Source organism: Anastrepha ludens, chromosome 6 (genome assembly GCF_028408465.1).
Source record: "Anastrepha ludens isolate Willacy chromosome 6, idAnaLude1.1, whole genome shotgun sequence".
NCBI lineage: Eukaryota > Metazoa > Arthropoda > Insecta > Diptera > Tephritidae > Anastrepha > Anastrepha ludens.
Window position 1 is genome coordinate 91,190,794 of NC_071502.1, and position 19,196 is coordinate 91,209,989.

Genomic DNA, 19,196 nt, shown 5'->3' on the forward strand with positions numbered 1-19,196 from the left:
TATCAAAGTTTGAGCTTGATATGTTAATTTTTCACGGAGCTGTGATGTGGGCAATTTTGAAAACGTGGTTTCGAGAAAAACACGCTTAAACAATTTTTCATACTTACAGCATATGACCGTAAACCGCTCGAGCGCTCAGTTTATACCTGCTTTGCTAAAACTTTTATAACTTGAAAACTATTCAAGATTTCTTTTTAAGATTTTCATGGAACATTCTGGAGTTGTTTCTGAGTATGTTTCAACAAAAAGTAAAAAATCGATTTTTTTTAATTTTTACCCCCTTAAGGGGTTATATACCTACAGTGAGAAGGCCGGAAAAAAGCGAATTTTCCAGAATTTTTTCTGAAAAAACTTTTAAATTTATTGATCTTCAAATTTGGTCACATATTATGCTATCTTTTAACTATATTTTAAGACTTGGTATTAGTAAAAATATTTATTTGGAAAGGAGCTACAGCTGATCTCCGGGAGCTCCTCCCAAAAAATATGAAATTAAACAACCAAACAGATTTCGTTAAAGTAATATTAAATGGTTCCATGTGTAAAAATCCGCTTGCGAGATTCTTCTGCATATGGTTCAAGCAGCTCACAACGGCCGGGATTAGCTCACGTATCCTCTGGGTATCTCCCGAACACCCGTTCGAGAGTGAGGCAACGTGAGAGGGAGCCAACGTGAGAAGGCGAAGCATTCCAGGATAGCTGGTGGTGCGTTGGGTTTGGGACCCGCCACATAAAACACAAACATAGCCTCGGATGAGAACTAGCTTTACTGATGTCGACCCCTGCAAACGAAATAAGGATTACGATTTGAGGGCATGCTCTTGGAATGTCCGGTCTCTTAATGGGGAAGGTGCATCTGCCCGGCTGGTTGATGTCCTCGTGAGAGTAAAGGCTGAAATCACTGCCATTCAAGAAATGCGATGGACGGGGCAAGACACAAAAAACATAGGACCTTGCGATGTCTACTACAGCTGCTATGTAAAGGAGCGCAAATTCGGTGTCGGATTTATTGTGGGAGAGAGATTTCATCGCCAAATACTGCCGTTCACTCCGATAGACGAGCGTCTCGCAATAATCCGCATCAAAGCGCGATTTTTTAACATCTCGCTAATTTGCGCCCACGCCCCGACGGAAGACAAGGACGATGCGACCAAAGATTCCTTCTATGAGCGCTTGGAGCGTTCCTATAAGCGCTGCCCCCACCACGACATAAAAATCGTGCTTGGCGACTTCAACGCCAGAGTGGGCAAGGAGGGAATTTATGGTCTCACAGTCAGAAAATTCAGCCTGCACAACGAAACATCCGGTAACGGACAGAGGCTGATCGACTTCGCCAGGGCCGGAAACATGGTAGTCTGCAGCATCAGATTCCAGCATAAGAAGATACACCAAGCCACCTGGCTGTTTCCTGATCGAAAAACGCGAAACCAGATCGATCAAGTTGTGATAGATGGAAGACACGTTTCTAGTGTAATAGATGTACGTACGTTCCGAAGTTCCAACAACGACTTGGATCACTACCTTGTTGCAGCCAAACTGCGCGCACGTCTCTGTGTGGCAAAAAACGTACATCTACCTACGCAAATACATATTTGTCAACATCGAAAAGCTGCAATCGCAACAGACAGCCAGAAGATTCGCCACTCGACTCTCACTCCTGCTCTCAGAGAGCACTGCCCAACAAACCGGCATGCACGCGCAATGGAGCAATATTTCCCGTTCCCTACGTACCGCCTCCGAAGAAGAAATCGGATTCCGGCGAGCACGAAAAAACAGTTGGTACGGAGCGCAACGCGAGCCATGTGGGATCGCTACATAGAGCTAAAAAAGAAAGAGAGACGTAAGTATTATCCGAAAGAAGAAACGAGAGGCCGAAATACGTGAGTGCGAGGAGCTTGAGATGCTGGCCAATAAGAACAACACCCGAAAATTCTACCAGAAAGTTCGGCGGCTTACAGAAGGTTTTAAGACCGGGGCGTTTTCCTGTAATAAATTAACTAAATTTCACTTGCCAAAATCTTCCAATCTAATCTTCAAAACCAAACACGCACCGCACCGTATAAGAGCTCTTTACAAAGTTCACAAAAATAATTTAAATTGAATTACATGCTGCGAAATTCACTTCATTGGCTTCTTTGAAGTCTTCTGCGAAAGCAAAATGTTAATTACAAATTGTTAATATAAATCAAATCTGCTCAAGAATCCCTAGACCAAAACCATTCACTTACACTCATACTCCACGCATTGATTTACTTATACATTATTTTTTTCCAATTTAAATATCTATGCAACATTTCAAAACCTCTAAGTTTTATCCAAAGCACACGGCTTTCAAAAAGCCTGCTCATTATTGCAATTGCTTCCCAATCTCGCACTTACAAAAGTAATCTCATTATTTCCTTTGCACTTTCCAGGCTATTACTTCAACAATACCGGCCTCATGGCCTGCGAACCGTTCTACAGCAAGCCCTCATATCGTATATTAGCCACCTGCGCACTCTACTTCCCCACCACCATGGTGCTAATGTACTGCTACGGCTCGAGTTTTCATATGAGCCGTTTCCGGTTAAATGATCCAACAATGCCACTAACAGCCGCGGCACATCATCCGCATCTCGGACATCCGCCGCACATGTTACACCAATCGATGCATGGCCATCATATGCATCATGGTGGTATTGGTGGTGGTGGTGTTGGCGGTGGTGTAAGTCATCATGGAGTGCCGGCGGGGACCACAACGCTGCCAAATACGCCAGTAATGAATCTCAGCATGGCGATGAGTATGGGCCTAGGTATGGGGGGCATGAGTGGCATGAGCGGCATGGGCGGAATGGGCGGTATGGGTGGCATGGGTGGCGGTAGCGGAGGTTTCGGCAGCGGCGGTGGTGGTGGTGGTGGTGGTGGCAATGGCAATGGCGGTGGAGCAAGTGGAGGTGGTCCAACGAATAATGTCACAAAGAAGGTAAGTGGAAATTCGAGTGATTAGTAAGTTAAGCGAAGTGTGGGAAGCTGAAGGATGTTGGCTGGTTCGGTGTGTGTGTGGATGTGCGTATGCCTAAAAGCAGAGCTGCATTTTGTATAAATGTACAGTTCGTTCGTTGGTTAACTGACCGCAATTAAAACCTGTGCTCAAAGCAACAAAGCGTCCAATTCAGTGGCTATGCGAATGTTTGTTAATTTGTCTGCCGTTTGTATGCGTTCGTGTGTGCCGCATGTATATAGTCTACTTCTGGGCACTTCTACAAGTTCTCGTTTAACTTGACGCTCACGCGTGTGCAGTATAAATTGTGGCAACCATTTCGAGAGTGCATAGCTAAGCGCACAGATACATAGAATTTTACTATAGATGAGTTGGTGTGCACTTGCATATGTTTGTGTATGTGCATCTATGTATGCGTGTGTGTGTGTTGCTCGTTAGCAAGCTTTTTCACTTGCTAATTGAATGACCAACTTATGGACTCACAATTGCAACAAACAAATTCAAGGCTCGCATTCTTTTCTCATCAGCTACCGTGGCTCCAATTGAACAGCTAATTTGCTGAGCCAGCTCTGCTTATCTACCTTCCTTTCTTCTTATTTGCTTTTGTAATAATAATATCTTTTTATTTTTTCTACTCTTTCTTTCTTTTTTTTTTTTTGCTTTCATTCTAATCACTTCCTTTTCCTAGATTGTGCCCATACAGGAAAAGCATTCAGCCGGCAACACTTCACGCTCCATGGCTGCCATTTCGTTGGGTTTCATTGTTATGGTCACACCTTGGACGATACAGGAGATTGTCACTGCCTGCACGGGCTCGAAGGTGAGTGAAATTGATTAAATATTAATTGGCTGCGGCGGCAAGAGCAGCCAGCCAGCCGCAATACTATAATAAATTTTTGTATTTAATTAATTTTTCCATAATCCCATCCACACATGCACACTTAATGGGTATACAAATAATTACATTTGTACTGATTTTTTTGATTTGGTATCCCATTCGCTAGCTACAGGTTTAATTATGAACTCAATATGAATAAATTAAGCATAAAATATACAACAAAGAAACTCTATCGCGAATATAATTAGTAAAATAAATGTTTCGGAGTATTTTTCTTTTATACTAACATATGGAACGGTATTAAAAAGCATATTTATTTTCCCGTTAGTGGTCGCTGAAGCCGAGATATTTTAAAACAAAAATTAAATTAAATAATAAAATTTTTTTTTTAATATTTAAAAAATTTTTTTCCTAAACTTTTTTTTATTTATATAATTCTGTGGGTCTTAACAAAATTTTATTTAAAAATTTTTTTTTTTTAGTTATTTATTTATTTTATTTTATTTTATAAAGGTTTACATAACAATAAAATTATTATACAAACTGAAAGTAGTGCAGCATTAGTCTTTACAAAATTTAATTTTAAAACCATTTTCTCCTAGACTCATAGAATTAGTCTGTACAAAATTGTATTTTAAACATTTTTTTATAATTTAAATTTAAAAATTTAATTTATATACAATATTAAAAAAAAAAGTTTTTTAATTTTTTATTTAATTTTTATTTTAAAATATATCAGTTTCAGCTTTTTTTTTATCTATTTAACATAAAAATTGTTTAATTTATTTAAAAAAATTAAAAAAATTGTTTATACCCAGTCATTACAAGGTGACTCAATCATCCAATTTTGTTGTTGAATAACTTTTTTACTAAATAAAAAAAGTATTTTAAGTGAGGGAAACCTTTATTTTGATCTTCACGCTCTCCATTGCTTATCTGCTTGTATACTGCGGCTGTCTAATCCGGAAGTTTCATATATGACTGACGTACGACGCCATTTGCAAAAATTATAAATCTTCCTGTAGGGTGATTAATTTTGCGCCACCACATATACACAATTTATGAGATTTAAAAGAAAAACTTGATTCCCATCTAATAGACTTTAATAGATAGGAAAAGTTATACTCGTATACAGCCAATTCCGAACGCATCAAATCGATTTCAAATTAGCAGTCGTGCAATAGAAAAATATAAAAAAACATGTAAAAAAAAATAAATAAATAAATGGCGCGCAGACTTCTGTTAGGTGTTTGGCCCAGCTCCTCCTCCAATTTATGTTGTGCGTCTTTATATTTTTCCTCAAACGGCAGATATTTATTATGAGGAGCTTTTCAATAATAGAAATACACGGAGGTTTGACATTGCCTGCCGAGGGTAAAATATGCAAACAGGCGATATGAAATTTCAATGCATATTATTTGTTGTAGATTAAAAATTTAATAAAAGAATTCATATCATCAGCCTCTATACTTATTGTCAATTAACTCGAATGAATTATATCACCTCAGAAAGTTGGGCAAAATATTGTTGTTGTTCTTTTGTTGAAGTGTTTGAGTATTTCTATTGAAATAATCCTAATTAGCGACTAGCACCGTTTTACTACCACTGTTCTTGTGTGATGTGTTGTTGTTTTTTTCTTCTTTTTTTTTGAGTCAGATCCATTTCGTGATATCCAAGTATAATAGCAGACTTTTTATCTCCATGTCTGAGATTGCATTAATTTGATGTGGAGCATCTCTTAACGAGATGGCGGGGAATATTTCCGCATACCAGGGAATTGTAAGGCAGACAAATTAGAGAGAGAGAGACACTACCACTCGTCGACCTCTTGATATGGATATTGAAGGTATACCCTTCTCAACACACAAACTGCGAGGTACAAATAGCATTATCACTTCGGCCAACACGAGATGGAGTGGTTAGTGTGACATGTAATCGGTCAAGCAAACAGGATGTTGCTTTGAGCACAAGCAAAGCTAGTCCGACATGCTCAAAAATTTATTATTGCGGATGCTGCAAGATTAAGGAGGAGGAAGAGTATATCAGCCATCTTCTCTGTCTCTTTCCTGCGTAGCCTGCCGCTAAGTTTAGATATTTTCTCATCGTTTTTGATTGATACGAAGGACTTTAGCGATATAAGCGTCAGCAAGTTCCATGGGTTTCCACTTAAAAAGAAGTGGTTTAACGAGGAATACCAGATAAACTGCTGCTACGGTATCACAATGGAGCGCCAACGGTCTAACTGAGTTGGTCTGAAGACCGAAAGTCACTTCTACCGATCTACTATATTTACCCACTACAAGTCATAACTAAAATGTTTCTAAATATCTCGACTGCTGCACCACTTAGGCCTCAGCTTATAGTTTATGTTGAGACCAGACTGAGATCTGAGAAACAAACAAATTTTTTTTTTCTTTTAATTCGTGTAGTAAGAACTTTTGAGCGATTTTTGAGCCATTCACAAGCACTGAAAACTGCAAAAATTTTATTAACTAAAACTAATTTTAGAAATCGAATTGAATAATGCCAATTCAGCACGCTAAATAGCCTTAAAAACTACTTTAAGTTGCTTCGTTTGGTTAATCGACTTTCACCTAATATCTCTTAGCGGGTAAGCAAGCAGGTTGCTTTTTTGTTTATCATTTCATTCGCCGAGCAGATCGCTGCATCTCAGAAAAGTTTTATGAATTGATAAATTTTATTTGTACTCTGCGTGCATCTCACAAGACATGCCAAACGCATCAACGTGAGGCATCATATTCTACCCCTATGAGCAAGACCCATTACAAGAGTCCACAAGGTTTAATATTGTAAATTTATCAAAATGTGTTTAGCTGCACCACACCAGTGTACGCTAACAAAGCTTTGGAGCTATCAAACTCAAATATTGTAAATAAAACCGTAAGCGAGCTCATCCAGCAGCTCAGGTAAAACTCCCTCAATACTCGGTCCCCCCAAGCTCCCAAAGTTGAACGCAGTTTCAAAATCATACATACAGGAATTTGAAGAATATTTCCTCAATATTTGCTTATTTTCACTTTTATTTTTCAAATTCAAGTTTTTCTCCATTTCCCTGATTTTTCGCCAAGTTTTGCTCAACATTTTTCATTTTTTTTTTTCTTTTTTTTTCCTCATAATTTTCTATTTTATCGTTATTTCACTCACATTCCATCAAAAACCTTTAACCCCACTTTGAGCTGCACACAAATTTTTTTCTAAGCACCTTAATGGCTTTATTGCTTGCTTTACTGCTAAAAGTGCACTCTACTTCTTTTGCTTTGTTTTTGTGCCGCTTTTTCAAATTCTCTCTTGTATATGGCTTTTGAGAAATATGTTCTTTTGCTCACCCACAGCTGCCCCCATTTCTGGATTTCCTGGTAACTTGGACCGCTTTAAGCAACAGTTTGTGGAATCCTTTTATGTACTGGCTTCTTAATTCGGATTTTCGACGTTTGAGCAGACATTTGATGCCGAATAGGGTAAGTAAAAGCATTTGTATGGTCTGCACATACACACACACCGTATTTGCAAATGTGAAATTAAAGCTAAAGTTGGAAAAATGTGCTGCATTTTTATGTATGCGCATTTAGCTAGAAAAACAGAAAGATGAGTTCAAATAATTTGCGAAAATATGAAAAGCAATTAATAATTTAGAGAGTAGAAACGAAAATGAAACATTACAAATAAGGTTTGTAGAATCTCATAGCGCTCGGAAGCAATTAAATAACACAAAGCTTGATTCAAATAAATAAATAAATTTTATTGATGATTTTTATAAATCGACACACCGTTTAACTAAAAGCAGAGAAAATTGGACACTTCAACAAAAATTGAAAGTCGACGACCAAAAAATGACCAGTGACTTCACGTACGGCGCAGGAATTAATTAATTAAGGCAGACTCTTCTCTTGAAATGATTCGCTCATCAAAAGTTCGCCCCAAATAAAATAAATAATTAAAAATAAAATAAATAAATAAGAATAAAATAAATAAATAAAATGTTGGGTACGCAAAGAGTTGCACGGTTAATACTCCGCCTTATTGGATCCATTTAGCATTTGTTATTGGCTGATTAGTGCGAGGATCGCTCCTTCGTTACCGCGATAGTACGTTAAGGGGTTACATACGTCTAGCAGCGCCAAAAATGTGCTAAAAACTGTTTTTATAAGGGATAACAACAGAAATATATATACAAATTGTTTATGAGTACTTAAACTTTATAAAAAATTTATTTTAATTTTTTTTACAATACAAAAAATAGTATATAAAAAATCACGTCATCCAAAGCACAATGAAAAAAGTTGATCCACGGTCTGCATCATTTCATCTTGAAATGTTGATGAATCTCTAACCCTTTCCAATATTTAAAAAAAACCGCATCAAAAAACATTAAAAACTGTATGAGTTATCGTACAGACCGTGCCGAAAAAAAATTACATTTTCTACCATAACTTTGTATCTATGGGGAATTTTTACAATCGACTTCCACAGAAATATGTCTAAAACTATAAAGAATAATAATCTGTAAAAAAATCGATGTTTTGAAAATTCTGGACGTATGTAACCCCTTAAGGGAACAACCCAGACTTACATATGTATATCTGGCTAAATACTGTCTCAGCAGTATTTCCCTAACTTTTATAGGAAATGTTTATAATGTGGCAGCAAGGCGATACCATGCATTCAATTAGATTAGATTAGATTTGTGGGGGTTGGACAAGTCGAAGCACTCAGTCAGGAGACCATTGTACTACATACGGATAGATTTCAGTAGAAAGAATAGAGATTGGAAGGATAAAAAGTGGCAAGACGGATAAATTAGTTTGAGGTCACTCTTCCACAAATCTCTTCGATTCATTGATGAATTTTAAGAGATCCGGAAGAGGAAGTGTATGGGCAACCCAATATCCTGAGTCTGATTCTGGAAAACGCAGAATAGCTACAGGAAAAATGCTCTGCAGTGTCGTCATTTTCAAAACAGGATAGGCATATCGGGCTGTCTACGATCCCCACGGCAGTCATATGCTGACCACAGCATATGTTGTGCCCTGTGATTGCACCCACCAGTACTCTCAGGCCCTTTCTGCTAAGTTTTAGGAGAAAAGACGCTATTTTTCTGTTTGGTTCTTTCACAAAGCACTTGGCTACTCTACACGAGTTCAACTCAGACCAACGTCCTCTATGGGCAGACCTCATGAAGTCGTCAATCCATAGTTGAATTGATGCAGAATTCACACCTAGAAAGCGTTCAGGGCATAGTGGCATACTTGCAGAGTCTTCATTAGCCAGTTTATCATCTAATTCGTTCCCTGCAATTAAACAATGTTCAGGCACCCAAATAAGACTAACTTTGTTGTGTTTTACAACACTCTTCAGTTTTGTCTTACATTCAACGAATAATTTCGAGAAGCAGCGTGGATTAGAAAGGGCAGCTTGACTGTCACTACAAATTCCAATACAGCTGCCCCGCCACTTTTTCTCAATTAGCCAGTACGCCACATTCAAGATGCCATAGACTTTCGTAGGGAATACCGTGCCCATCTGTCCTATGGCATAGGAGTACTTAGTATCTTCGTTTAAGTACCATCACTGGTTTTGGATCCGTCGGTGTAGAAAGTGTGCTGATATCCCATTAAGGGGTTCTCTGGACTTAACCATTGATCTCTATTTGAGATCAAAACATCATACTTCCTACCGAAGCTTTCTTCATTTCCCCAGACTCTGTTTAACTTGAGCCTATACGCCGCCTTCATCGCTGCCTTTCGAATTTGAAGATCTAGAGGATGCAAGTTCAGAATGGCATTAAGGGCATCAGCAGATGTCGTGCTCATGGCACCTGTGATTCTCAAGCACACACTTCTCTTTATTCTGTTTAGGGATTTTACTCTGGAATTAACCATTGTAGCCTTTCATTATATTACTGAGGCGTATGTAATAATGGGTCTAATCAGGGTGATGTACATCCAATGTAATATCGCCTACCTTAGACGCCATATCTTGCCAGAGGTTCTCTTACACTTAACACTTATACCATCCATACTCATATATTAAATTATAAGAATTTCCATCTCCTAATCTCTAGCGCCGTAACAAATTAACGGTAGCACTCCACTACAACAGTATTTTGCACTGATTTTCTGCACGTATTTGAATATAACTTGAAAAGTTATGAGGATCCCATTAGGGAATTTGCAGTCCCAGCTCTCGATAATAAAAAATAAGCAAAAAACCACAAGAAGGTGTATTTTTCAAAAACGCATAATATTTAAAAAATAATTTTTTTTGTTAACTCTTTCGGCAACATTATTTTTTTAGTCAGATTTATTCAACCAAAACACACATCAGATACCTTTGTAAACACAATGGGATTTCCGATCATTCAGGTTGTCAAATATTAATTTTTTATAGATATTTTTAGGTTTTTTTTTAAAGAAAATAAAATGCGCTCATTTTGATTTTATAGTATGTTATTATTGACATCAAATAATATACAAAAGCATTTTTTTTTTTACTTATTTTCTTGTAGTAGTGTGGCACCAAAGTAACCGTCTTAAAAAAAGATAGGTGGCTTGTCAATAGAATTTTGGCTCTTCAGGACATCTGAAACGAAAAAGTTAAACTGATTATTATTCTGTAGGCTTGTCATTTTGGCAAATGGTACAATGGGAAAATTTTCTTGAAAAATAACAAAATGGCGGACTTTTGAAAAAAGGTATGTTTTTCAGACTTTATGTAGTATGGAAAGTTAGGGCTGAAAAGTAACGAAAGTAGCAAAACGATCGCATTATATTTTCTAAAAAAAAGTTGCTAAAAAATATCTATAAAAAAGGAGTATTTGATCAGGCTAATACCTTAAATGCCACCTTTTTTTTGTTTTTGCTAGCGTAGCCAAGAAACTTTTTGGGAAAAAATAGGCATAAAAATAAAATAATAAATGTAGTTGATTCAAAAACTTTTTTTTGAACCAACTTGCATATGTTACCCTTTCTTCAGCTGATTCATTTATTTGTTTTATTATTTATTAATTAATTTATTTATTTAGTTATTTTATTATTTATTATATATTAATTAATTTATTTATTTGTTTTTATTTTTTTTTTTTTAGTTATGTATTTACTCTTTTATTTAGTTATTTATTTTTTATTCATTTATTTCTTAATTTATTCATTCATTTATTTATTTTTATTTGTGTTATTCTTTATTATTAATTAATTAATTAACTTATTTATTTTTTAGTTATTTTTAGTTTATTTATTATTCATTTTTATTTCTTTTAAGTTATTTATTTATTTATTTATTTTTTAATTTTTTTTTTTCTTTCTTTATTTATTCATTCATTTATTTATTTTTTAGCTATTTTTAATTTATTTACTTATTTATTTACTTTGTAATTTATTAATTTATTTTTTTTATTTTTATTTTTTTTAGTTATTCATATATTTGCTTATTTATTTAGTTATTTTTTTATTAATTTATTTCTATATTTATTCATTCATTTATTTATTTATTTGTGTTATTCTTTATTATTTATTAATTAATTAATTTATTTATTTTTTAGTTATTTTTAGTTTATTTATTATTTACTTTTATTTTTTTTAAGTTATTTATTTACTTATTTATTTATTTTTTAATTTATTAATTTATTTTTATTTTTTTTTTATTTTTTAGTTATTCATATATTTGCTCATTTATTTAGTTATTTTTTTATTAATTTACTTCTTTATTTATTCATTCATTTATTAATTTCTTCAATTATTTATTTATTGATTTATTTATTTATTTGTTATCTTACAGTTATTTATTTATTTACTTATGTAGTATTAGTAGTATTCGGCATGGGATATAAATAAAAATAATAACATATTTCAATTTTAAATTTAAAGCTCTCCCTAAAATATGCTACGAAATGCACCACATAAATTCATCAACCTTCAGCCACACTTAGCCACTCAGAAGCATAAATGCCTTTCAATCGTAGCCCTTTTCTGTTTTGCCTAAAACGCGCCAAAACACACAGCTATGAGGCAGCTAGAAGATTAATATGTGTCAAAGAAATTATCTTCATATTTCACGTAAATGCAAGCAACATATTTTCTACCTCAAATGTAAGATGCCTGTGGTTTCAAAGGGGTCGTTTTATCACCTTCTACTGCCTTAAGAAAAATGTAGATCTTTACTTTGAAAACAGTCTATGACAGATAGTATTCCTTGATCTCTATTACCATTTTCCGTTATAAGAACCTTGTTATTTTCATTTCGTTCTTGTACTGCATAGCCTTCAATTAAGATATTATTCTGTATTCACTCCGAAACTACTTAAATTTAATTTAATTTGAGAACCGTACGTCGTTGTCCCGCCTCTGGTGGTAATAGCTAATTGTACTTGCATATATCGTATAAAATGTTGCAAATTGCAACAGCAATGATTCATCAGTATCAGTGTCATCATGCAACGAGAGATACGAACAGATTTATGTTAATAAATAAATGGTAATATTAATAAATTATACTGGCTATTCAACTGCAGCCGACAGTTAATCCGGATAACAAAATTTGTAGGAAATTATTTAACAACCCAACAGCGCTGACAAACTGATTTGCCAACGATAATTTTTGGTGTCGTTGTTCGGCAATGTGTCGATAAAACCAGATTATAAATGCAAATGTATTCAAAATAATAATAAATTATAAATTGAAAATTAACCAACTGCTGGCATAGGCAAAGGATAAACAGAAGTGGCTGGGTTTAAAGGAGAGAGTAAGAGGAAATTAAATAATATATTTTGAAATTACGAAAATTTATGTAAAATATGTATACTAGATAAATATGGTTTATAAAAACATACAATAGCAGTCTACAGAAGCAGTAAAAGTAGCGCACAGCGCGCCAATGTGGGTGCTGCAAATTAAATATTTATCGCCATATTTACTTTGCCGTGAAAAGGCGCAATAAATCAAAGGGTTCCGCTATCATTAATAAACTCAGATCGAGCAGCGCTTAATTTATGCTTGATTGGGTTAGTGGATAGATAAATATGTGGGTGTATGAAGGCGGATATACAAGGGTGGAGCGAAAAGTTACCAGTATGAAGGAGTAGAAAACTGTGAAATTAAATAAGGGTCGAAATTAAATTTAAAATAAATTATTTCAAATAAAATTTGTTTAATTAAATTACTTAAATTAAATTAAAAGAAACAATTTTTTTTTAGGTTCGTACAAAATTTGAAACATGAAAATTAAAAAAAAAATTCGAATTAAACATTTTTTTGTTTTAAGTCTTTTTAAATTTTTTTTTTAATTTTATACAAAATTTTAAACTTTCGCTTGCAAAGCGTTGTTGCATTATGAATTTAAAAAAAAAAGGAAATAGTGGTGTGTTTATAATTTTGCGACGGGGTGTATATGGGAAGAAATCGTAGAGGTACGAATTAGTAGTGATTAGGGCAATCATATGAGTCGATGAAGTTTGTTAGCATCAGAATTCATTTCTTTCGAAAACTGTAGATATAGTGCATGCAATATAAGATTTCGATATATTCACCTTTGAGTTTACTTAGTAGATACCTATGAAGTTAGACTTTTTTTTCAATTTCCATTTGGTGTGTCCAGCTGGCGTTGGGTTGGACGAGAAAGAAATTCTTTCGCGGTTTCTTAAACTCGGCCAAACTCGCTTGAGCGGTTAGCGCGCCAATCAAGAAGAAGAAAAAGTTCCACAACAACCCTACTCATATCAGCTGAGTACGATTTTTTTCGCTCCCCAAAACTCCAATTACTTCTCCGGGACACGCGTTTTGAGCCGGTAGAAGTTGTAGAAGAAAATTTAAGCTAAGCATTGAAGTTGATTCCGGAATTGCGTTTGAAATAAAATTTGAAGATTGGGCTATTCGAGAGCAGAAGTTTTTTATTTCGAAAAGAGCCTGCTTAGAAGATAACACAATAAGTTTGGATGAATAACGAATACTGGGCTTATGGTTTATGGGTTTTATTGACAAATTTCTTATATTTTTTTAGCAAAAATATTCAAAGTTTTATCAAAAGTTTTCTCTTTAAAATAAGCCAATAAGATGACTTGTGAGTCCGAAAAAACTGTTCAAGTACGACATCACCTTTCGAGCTAATTGTCGTGATTTGATCTTCTTAGGAGGTGCTGCAACTACTTGTTTCACCGCATATACTCGTACTACGACTCAACTTCTTGATGATAAAATTAAGATTCATAAAAATACAGTTTTTTATTCCATACTTATTTCCGCTACCAAGATTCAGAAACCTGCGTGAGCACTCCGAAGTGGTGTGAGCATTCTAGCTAAAATATTTAGCCAAAATAATCATGGTGGGGATTCTAAATGATTGTGGGTGATACTGTAATTATTTTCTCTATTAGCATCCTCTTCAAACGAACATCTTCCAGCACAAGTTTTTCGCATTTTTTTCAATTCATCATCTCCAACGGGTGGGCTAAGCGCTGCTAGGCATCAACTGATTTTTCAGCTTGATGGAGAAATCCAAAACTACTTATAAATGATTGTTTCTCCTGAGCATACCTTTCATGAGTACCTACTGATATTTCTCTTTGCTTAGTGAAGAACTTAATAAAGGCTCGAAAAACCGTTTTCATTTCTGTTTTCAATTTTCTTTCTGCTCGGTCAATTTGGTTTTCCGATGGTGTTATGAACCGTATTTCCTGAATTTGATTCTTTGATTTGATTCTAATACACCTAGTATTACGTTGCCAAGCAGTGCTATGTAAATCAACCACCCCTTCACATCACCATGAACTATTTGACCTCCCCTCGTATGCTTGGGAAGCTTGTAACTAAACTAAGGTAGTAGTCAGCCATAAAGAAGGTGTGAGTGTGCGTGCCAGGCAAACAGACAAAGGACATAAAAGTGTGAAAGTGCGAAAGTGCAAAAGTCAAGGCATTTATTGTTAATTTAATGAATGCGCAATAGAAAGCAATAAATTTTCGCTTACGCATCATTCCCCACTACTTTGATTTTATATATTTTTGCAGAAACTTTGATTACACTGCTGAAAGCCATTCAGAATATTTATTGAGTTTTAACGTGTCGTAATTAAACCGTTCAAAGGGGTGCCAATATCAATGCAATCAGAGTTCAAATAAATAAACAAAGGCCAGATTGGCAGAGTTTAGTATTTCATGTAACTTATGAAGGAGTATCACTAGCAACAAACAATCAAAGGAAGGTGAAATATTTTTAATTAGTAGTTATATAAAATAAAAAAGGGTGAACTTAGAATTATTGTCGAAGCATAATTTTGGTAAGCTTGTGAGGAAATGAGAGACTAATTTATTTATTTAATTCCTGATAACCTAGAAATGCAGTGTTTCCCACAGATTACGAAGGACTGCAGATAATTAATGATAAGTTATTCAATCAAAAATAAATTCAATTTGTTTGTTTTTTCTTCCTTTTTTTGTTTTTTTTTTTATACTCCCTTTATTTATTACAATCTGCTATAAAAGGTGGTTAAATTTTAAGGGCCGATGATGATTTTTACGAATTTCAATTAACATTTTACAATCTCAGACTAATTCAATTTAAACCATGGAAAGATACATAATCGAGCAACGAGTTAAAGTTATTCAGGCTTATTATAAAAACGGGCCTTCAAATCAAAATGCATATCGCGCACTTCGTGATTTTTTCGGTCAATTTAGTCGTCCAAATGTGCGTACAATCGGAAAAATTGAGCAAACCGGGTCTGTAGGAGATGTGAAAACACCAGTGCATGCTCGTTCAGCTCGTACTGCAGAAAATATTGCTGCTGTTCGCGATAGTGTGGGTGAAGAGCCGTCCACCTCAACTCGTCCTCGTGCCCAACAATTGCACCTCTCACGCTCGTCGTTCATGAACATTTTGCATAAAGACTTGCATGTACATGCTTACAAGGTGCAATTGACTCAAGAACTAAAACCTCTTGACCATTTCAAGTTGGTGGCTCCTGACCAAGAATGGTGGCAGGAAATGGCAACAGTGAATGACCAATTTTCGAAAAAAATCGTCTTCAGTGATGAGGCACATTTTCGCCTCAATGGATTCGTCAATAAGCAGAATTGCCGCTTTTGGGCGAATGATAATCCAAGAGTGATTGCCGAAAAACAATGCACCTACAAAGAGTGACTGTTTGGTGCGGTTTATAAGCCGGCGTCATCATTGGGCAGTTACTGTGAATAGTAACGGCATAGAACCTCAATTATGCCTCAGCGTCATTGAAAATTTGGACCATCGGATGGAGATGTGCCGCCAAGGCCTCGGTAGCCATTTGGCCAATCTTTTGTTCAATACGTAATTGAGCCATATCAATATTATTATAATAAAGAGAAATGACAATAATTTCTTAAAAAAATTGTATTTTATTCAAAATCAATACCGGCTCTTGAAACTTAACCACCCTTTATATTAACAATATGTAATTTTTGTACAATTAAGGTCTACATTGTTCTTTTACCAATGTAAGAAGAATCTGTTTTTTTTTGTTTTTGTTTTTGTTTTTGTTTGTGTAATTACACTGTAAATCTTATAGTTAGATAAGTCGGTGTGAGTCGCTTTAATCTTCGTTTGATATTTTCTGCCAGCACTATTTTACGCATTTGTTCATTTTGGTAGACTGACAGTCGCTGTATATGCTTAGTGCTACATTTTTTGATTGTTTCTTGGATTTTGGCTACGTTTAAGTCACGCTGAATGGCTTCATTGGAAATAAACTAACCAGCATTTGTTACATTTCGTAACATTTTGGATTGTGTTCTCTGTATGAGCTGAAAATTTGTGTTTTTAGTCGATCCCCATATTTCTATTCCGTATTTCCAGATAGGAGTAATATTATTATAAAGTGATAGTTTTGATGCTCGTCCGATTAGCCAATTCAATTACCAGTACTTATTCTTAATTTTATTTCTTTTGTTAATGATATGCTGTTTCCTTGTTAGTTTGTCGTCATTAGTTATTCCAAGATATTTTGCTGCTGGGCCGATTTTTATTTTGAGGTATTTTTGTTTTTATATACAACATGACCAGCTTTAACCCGCGGCCCCGCTCGCGTAGGAGTCGTTTTGAGGGATTTAGCATATGTATAATAAAATATAAATAATAAATATATATATAAAAGAATTACAAACAATAATTTCATAGAAAATATTTTTTTATTAATAACCATAATATTACAATACCCGGCATCCGTTGCTATACCTCGTTGAATAAAATCAAAACAACCAATCAGAAAAATATCAAGCAAAATTATTTTAATTAATTTTCTATCTCAAACCGTTTTTGAACTTTACATTTGGGTCATAGTTGAACAGCTTATGAGGATTATGAACTCTAGAGTGTGCTATAAATAGTGGAAAATAGGAAAAGCTAAGATTTTTGACGTGATAACGTCTTATAATTCGATTTAACAGGCTGCACGCACGAAAAAATGTGTCGTTACCTTGCTCATTAGTGTTACCTTGCTCTTTAGTGTTACCTTGCTCATATGTAGTTACCTTGCTCATTAGTGTTACCTTGCTCTTTAGTGTTACCTTGCTCATTAGTGTTACCTTGCTCTTTAGTGTTACCTTGCTCATTAGTGTTACCTTGCTCTTTAGTGTTACCTTGCTCATTAGTGTTACCTTGCTCATTAGTGTTACCTTGCTCATTTGTCGTTACCTTGCTCATTGCATTGCATGAACTGCAAGCGAAAGCGCGGAACGAACGACAAAGCAAACAAAGCAAACGAACGGCAACGTTCGACATCTTGCTCTCTCCTACTTAAGTGAGCGTATATATGTATGTATATGCGCATATGTACATATATAAATTTGTATTTGCATATGCCTTCTCATTGATTATTATTAATTTGATTCACTTGAAGAATTTAAAATAAAACCAAGTTTGTAATAATACCTGTTGTTTTAATGCTATAATTATTAATTTTTCATGCCGCTCCGTGACTGGGGTCTCGAGATATAGAACAAAACGTGGACCCGGGTAACCTTTGGTTGTGTATGTACAATATGGGTATCAAATGAAAGCTGTTGATAAGTGCTTTAATACGGGGTAATTTTCATACCTATTGATGACTAGGGTCTGGAAATATATGCCAAAACGTGGACCCGCCGCGTCTTTGCACCGAATTAAACCAAACTTACACACATTGTTAAGGAGGTATTGAAGATGGTTTCCGTATAGTTTGGATACCTATTGGTAGATAGGGTCTCGAGATATAGGTCAAAACGTGGACCCGGGTAACCTTCGGATGTGTATGTACAATATGGGTATCAAATGGAAGCTGTTGGTGAATGCTTTAGTTCAGAGTATTTCCATCCGCTCCGTGACTAGGGTCTCGAGATAGAGACCAAAGCGTGGACCCTAGAATGTGTTTGTACAATATGGATATCAAATGAAAGCTGTTGATAAGTGCTTTAATACGGGGTAATTTTCATATCTATTGATGACTAGGGTCTCGAAATATATGCCAAAACGTGGACCCGCCGTGTCTTTGAACCCAATTAAACCAAACTTACACACATTGTTAAGTAGGTATTGAAGATGATTTCCGTATAGTTTGAATACCTATTGGTAGATAGGGTCTCGAGATATAGGTCAAAACGTGGACCCGGGTAACCTTCGGACGTGTATGTACAATATGGGTATCAAATGAAAGCTGTTGGTGAGTGCTTTATGATATGTTATGTTATGTTATGTTATGTTATGTTATGTTATGTTATGTTATGTTATGTTATGTTATGTTATGTTATGTTATGTTATGCTATGTTATGTTATGTTATGTTATGTTATGTTATGTTATGTCATGTTATGTCATGTCATGTTATGTTATGTTATGTTATGTTATGTTATGTTATGTTATGTTATGTTATGTTATGTTATGTTATGTTATGTTATGTTATGTTATGTTATGTTATGTTATGTTATGTTATGTTATGTTATGTTATGTTATGTTATGTTATGTTATGTTATGTTATGTTATGTTATGTTATGTTATGTGATGTTATGTTATGTTATGTTATGTTATGTTATGTTATGTTATGTTGTGTTGTGTTGTGCTGTGTTATGTTATGTTATGTTATGTTATGTTATGTTATGTTATGTTATGTTATGTTATGTTATGTTATGTTATGTTATGTTATGTTATGTTATGTTATGTTATGTTATGTTATGTTATGTTATGTTATGTTATGTTATGTTATGTTATGTTATGTTATGTTATGTTATGTTATGTTATGTTATGTTATGTTATGTTATGTTATGTTATGTTATGTTATGTTATGTTGTGTTATGTTATGTTGTGTTGTGTTGTGTTGTGCTGTGTTATGTTATGTTATGTTATGTTATGTTATGTTATGTTATGT

The 19,196-nt window shown here is 34.7% G+C and overlaps 1 protein-coding gene across 1 annotated transcript in view; it reads left to right on the plus strand.

The window, feature by feature from the left end:
* The window catches only part of LOC128865978 (uncharacterized), a 113,859-nt gene that overhangs the window by 84,692 nt on the left and 9,971 nt on the right, over positions 1 to 19,196 (plus strand). The window contains exons 5-7 of the mRNA XM_054106427.1: positions 2,415 to 2,962; positions 3,669 to 3,800; positions 7,172 to 7,297. Coding sequence (XP_053962402.1) covers positions 2,415 to 2,962; positions 3,669 to 3,800; positions 7,172 to 7,297 — 806 coding nt within the window. The remainder of the gene's footprint in view (positions 1 to 2,414; positions 2,963 to 3,668; positions 3,801 to 7,171; positions 7,298 to 19,196) is intronic.